At 45.6% G+C, this 4,998-nt stretch overlaps 1 protein-coding gene across 1 annotated transcript; it reads left to right on the plus strand.

Moving 5' to 3' along the window:
* The first annotated feature begins 421 nt into the window (after nt 1-421).
* On the plus strand, nt 422-4,778 carry TPRG1L (tumor protein p63 regulated 1 like). Its single transcript, XM_059716834.1, has 5 exons — nt 422-629; nt 724-815; nt 2,078-2,254; nt 2,902-3,055; nt 4,090-4,778. The coding sequence occupies exons 1-5, from the start codon at nt 447-449 to the stop codon at nt 4,282-4,284; spliced, it is 801 nt and encodes a 266-aa protein (XP_059572817.1). The 5' UTR covers nt 422-446; the 3' UTR covers nt 4,285-4,778.
* The last annotated feature ends 220 nt before the right edge of the window (nt 4,779-4,998 follow it).

Genomic DNA, 4,998 nt, shown 5'->3' on the forward strand with positions numbered 1-4,998 from the left:
GTTTAACCCTTTGCCTGCCCGTCACTCCTGGCCTGTTTTTTTGCCTTCTTTGTCCCCAAAATCCTGTTGTATCTTTCACCCCCTGGAGCCCCGCACAGCAGGGGGGGCTAACTGTTAGGATACAAGTAGGCTGCCCTAAGCCGCCGGCTGCAAAACCTGCCCTGTGGGCAATTTAAGCAGCGCTGGAAAACACACCCCAAGACGGGGGTGCTTCCCGCAAGGCCAGGGCAGCCGAGAGACACGCCCGCCCCCGCACAACCAGGGCAGCGGAGGCGCCTGAGGCTGAGGGCCCGGGCCCGCTCCCGCACGCCAGCCCGGGGGGCGGGGCTCGGCTCGGGCGGGAGGGCGCGGCTGACGTCACAGAGCTCCCAGCAGCCCCCGCGCGGCGCGGCGCGGCGCGGCGCGGCCCCGCCCCGGAAGGCGGCGCGAGGAGCGGGGCGGCCGCGATGCTGCAGCTGCGGGACTCGGTGGAGGGCGGCGCGGGGGCGGCGCTGCTGGTGCCGGGCGAGGCCGACGTGCCCCTCCCCAGCCCCGCCGCCGGGTCCCTGCCGCCCCGCCGCACGCTGCGGCCCGTCAGCGTCTGCAACCCGACGCGCGGCGGCCGCCTGAGGGAGTACTTCGTGTTCCGGGTACGGGGCGCCGCGCGGGGGCGCCGGGGGCGGCGCGGGGCGGGCGCGGGGCGGCGGGGCGCGGAGAGAAACGCGGTGCCTCCTTTCCCTCCAGCCAGGCACCATCGAGCAGGCCGTCAATGAGATCCGCCTGGTCGTCATGCCCAGCGAGGACGGGGAGGTGCAGAGCGTGTGGCTGCTGACAGAGTAGGTACCGGCCCCGGAGGCGGCACGGCCCAGCTCCTGGGCGTTGTTGTTTTCAGTTCTTCCTCCCTGCCGGCTCCGGGCTGGGCCGGTCTGTTGGCAGCGCCCGGCGCCGCCGGTCAAACGTTTCATCTCCCGCTTGCTCTCGGCAACCCGGGCCCTGCCCCGCCGCTGCTCCCGTGGCTGCGAGGTGCTGCTGAGGCTACACAGCGGCAGGCGTGCTTGGATCTGGCTTTAAACCGTTTTAGTTTAGGACCAGCACTGAACTTTCCCTTTTTTTGAAGCCCAGGTCTGAATTAAAGGGTCGTTTGTGCTGGAGGAGACTCTGAAGGATTAAACAAGGGGAAGGCTAAAAGACTGCTGCTGTGTGTGAAAGGTGGTAGGCAAGACCAAAACATTCGCTGCGTGCACTGGGCTCTTGCGAGCAAGGAGAACTGGCCATGATTTCCCTGCCCCCTGGGCATTTCACAGAGCGAGACCTGTCAACACATCTGCTGTGCTCGCTTGATAAGATCATGCTCTCTCATACCCAGTTTTGTAAGTGCGGCAGTTAAAGCCCAGCCTAAAAGATTATTTACAATGAAGGAAGGGAGCAGTTTCAGTTTTGTGGGCTTCACCTGAACAGCATCACTAAAAGTCATTAATGATAGCTATGCAACCAGCAGAGATTTCCTAGGGCATCCTATCTTTTAATGGATCAACTGCATAGTTGGGATAGAGTAAAACAAGCTTTTGAATGCTAGACATTAGTCTTCAGGTCCCCTATTAAACCTTGGAGTGAAAAGAAAACAAAGACCAACATGCATTTAAGCAGCGGTTATAATAAACGGTAGAAGTCTAAGGACAGCAAAGGATAAAAGCACAACATCTGCTCTAGGTTGCTACAGTGGACTAGGTACTAAAGAACAAAAAAAGAGGTGCTAAGGTAATTCAGTACCAAGGCAGCTTTTTATCCTGTGTTTTATAGACATGTTCCACAGTCCCTGGTACCTGAGTAAAGCTGACAGTAAGCTTTAAGAGACTCCTGTGACATTTATTGAAGTTGTTGATGCTCCTTTTAATTTTAATTTTTAAAGCATTGGTACAAACTACTCATCCATCTTGAGCCTCTGACCAACTCTAATCTTATCTTTCTGCTGTGGAATATACTTGCTTCTTGAATCCTTGTAGTGACTGTTGTATTTGTCAGGCTATTAAGTGCTTTTTCCTGAAAGTTGTCACCTAAAAACAAATGAAGTTGAATTCTTTGCTTGTTATCTGATCAGGATTGATCACTGGAATAATGAGAAGGAGCGCCTGGTTCTTATCACTGACTGGTCTCTTCTGATCTGTAAATATGACTTCATCAACCTGCAGTGTGAGCAAGTGACTAGAATATCGCTTAATGCAGTTGATACAATTTCTGTTGGAGAATTTGAGTTCCCACCTAAATCACTGAATAAGTAAGTTCTGATTTACTGGTTCTGATACTGCTAACATTAAAGCTTTCAGTCTTCTTATCGTAAACCACATATTATCAACCTTGTTAGCTATCAGATTTCTGAAAAAGTTACAAACTTTTTTTTTTTGGAATTTAAGTATTACTGAAATTGCTGTGGGAGATCAGTAAGGAAGTTGTCATTGAGATAGACTTAAATTATCTTACTCCTGAAGTACTTTTTTAAAATAAAGTTGCAGTTATTATTAGGGAAACAAGCTTTTAGCACCTAAACTCAACTGGTTTATAATAGTGCTACCTTAACTTCTGTGTGAATAAGTCCTGTTATATTGAGCACTACCGTTACCACAGCCCACACTTTATGTAGCTTACGCTTTATGGTACTTCAGTGGTACATCTAGATGTCTAGGTTCTAATAAACCTAAACTTTTTACAACAGTCACTGTTAAAATCTTTGCTTATGCTGAAAGCTGAACAGTGAAGATGTTTATGATACTCTGATAATTGTCTTGAGACCAACTGCTGCTATCAAACACACTTAAATCCTAAAAATGCACTTTTAGTTCTCTTGGATATTGCATTTCTAATCAGTAAACTTTGTGTGAAAGTTTTAAGTGCTGTATTATCAAGTGTATTGTCTTTGAATTTTAGGCGAGAAGGTATTGGTATTCGAATTCAATGGGATAAGCAAAGCCGTGCCTCCTTCATAAACAGATGGAATCCATGGTCCAAAAACGTGCCATATGCTACTTTTACAGAACATCCAATGGCAGATGCTGATGAGAAGATTGCATCACTTTGCCAAGTAAGGAAATAATCTGTTATACCAGCTATGACCAGATAAATAGGGTAGGTTGGATATAGTTGTACCCTTCACAAAAATCAAAGGACTTGTACTCAGCTAAGATTTAGACTAGATATCAGGAGGCGCTTCTTCACTGTCAGGGTGGCTAGGATCTGGAGCCAACTTCTAAGAGATGTGCTGGCTCCTACCCTGGGGGTCTTTAAGAGGAGGCTAGATGAACACCTTGCTGGGGTTGTTTGACCCCAGTACTCTTTCCTGCTATGGCAGGGGGTCAGACTTGATGATCTGCTCAGGTCCCTTCCAACCCTACAAACTATGAAACTAAGTAGAAGGCACAAAACTAGTTAAAGCACATAGGTCAAAACTTCTCTGTTCCCCATTCACTTAACGTTGTGCCGCTACTTAGCTATTGCTAGCAAGTGCATTTTTGGTAACTCTCCTATTCCTAAATCTCCACCTCCTTTTCACTACAATAACAACGTACACACACCTTTGAAGCCAAAAGGAGAGGAAAATATTTTTCCACACAACCACAAATGTAGTTTGTTTTTTTTAAGTTTTACCTAGAGTAGTTGTAGCCCATGGTTCCAGAACATTGTGGTAGATCAGTAGGTACAAGACAAAGAAATCCTGCCATGTGCACTATATCAGTCTCTTCCTTAGTTCAGTGGCTTTAGACAACTTTTCTTCAGCGGCTTTTGGAATAAAGAGCTGGAGATTTTCCAATCTGGAGCACAAAGAGCATTCAACATTGCATAACAGCTGAAGCTCTTTAAATCTGTTGTAAAAATCTTTTGGTAGGCATTAATAAAGGTCTAGTTTGAAACAACAGCATATAATCATCAAAGGTTAAAGGCAAGAATATGGATTTGATTGTGGCTTGCACCTTCCTTACAACTACAGCTCACATGCTAATGGTGGCTTGCATTTCAGTAGCAAAGTCCCTCCTGTAAAATTAAGCTTTGGTAGAGAACTAATGGGAAAGTGTCAAGTGATGCAGTATAATTAATAAGGTCTTTACATTTTTTTTTCAGTTGGAAAACTTTAAGACTCAGTTAATCCAAGCAGTGAAGAAAGCCCATAAAGAGTGTCCACTGCCAGGAAGAGCTAATGGAGTACTAGTCCTGGAGCGGCCTCTTCTCATTGAAACTTATGTGGGATTGATGTCCTTCATCAACAATGAGGCCAAACTTGGCTATTCCATGACAAGAGGCAAAATTGGATTTTAAATTCACAGTATTTAATCTATGCCAAGGAGAAGTGATTTCAAGCTAGTATCAAGGTGGGAGTTTACCATGTAGCAAATTACTGCAGAGCAACAAAAGAAAAAAGCATATAAACAGAAAAGGGATTGGCTAGCTGTAAAATGAGCAGTTAACAGAAATCACTTTACTGTTATAAAGATTACTAGAATCTTCAGTCAAATAGACCTCAGGTGGTCACAAGCTAATTGCATTCTTGTACTTACTGGTTCATATGGAGGTTTAGTAAGCTGTGATATTTTCTCTTCTGTTTCTAGCTACACACCTTTCCCTGCTAAATGTAAAACTTGTACTCCCCATATTACTATCTAATATAGTCGCATGTTCATACCATATTATAATTGTATCATGTAAATCCATAGCTGTTAAATCATGTCACTGTGTTTTGAGACTACTCGTGAGGAGGTAGTAAATCTAGATTATATAAATAGGCTCAGAAATTGAACTAATTCAATCATGAAGTCTTTTTAAGCCTTCGTTCTTTACCTAACCAATGAGTCAGCAAATTTGTTCAAAGCTGAACCCTTACACCTTCTCATTACCAGAATTGAACTGTTGCTATGTGAACTGAAACACATGAATTTGGAGTGATTTTACTAGCCTTCAAAAAAACAGCTATATCTGAATGTGTTATAAATTGTAGATTCCTCCTTTATGCATTTCACTGTAACCACCCACCAT

This window comes from Alligator mississippiensis, chromosome 13 (assembly GCF_030867095.1).
Source record: "Alligator mississippiensis isolate rAllMis1 chromosome 13, rAllMis1, whole genome shotgun sequence".
Classification (NCBI taxonomy): Eukaryota; Metazoa; Chordata; order Crocodylia; family Alligatoridae; genus Alligator; species Alligator mississippiensis.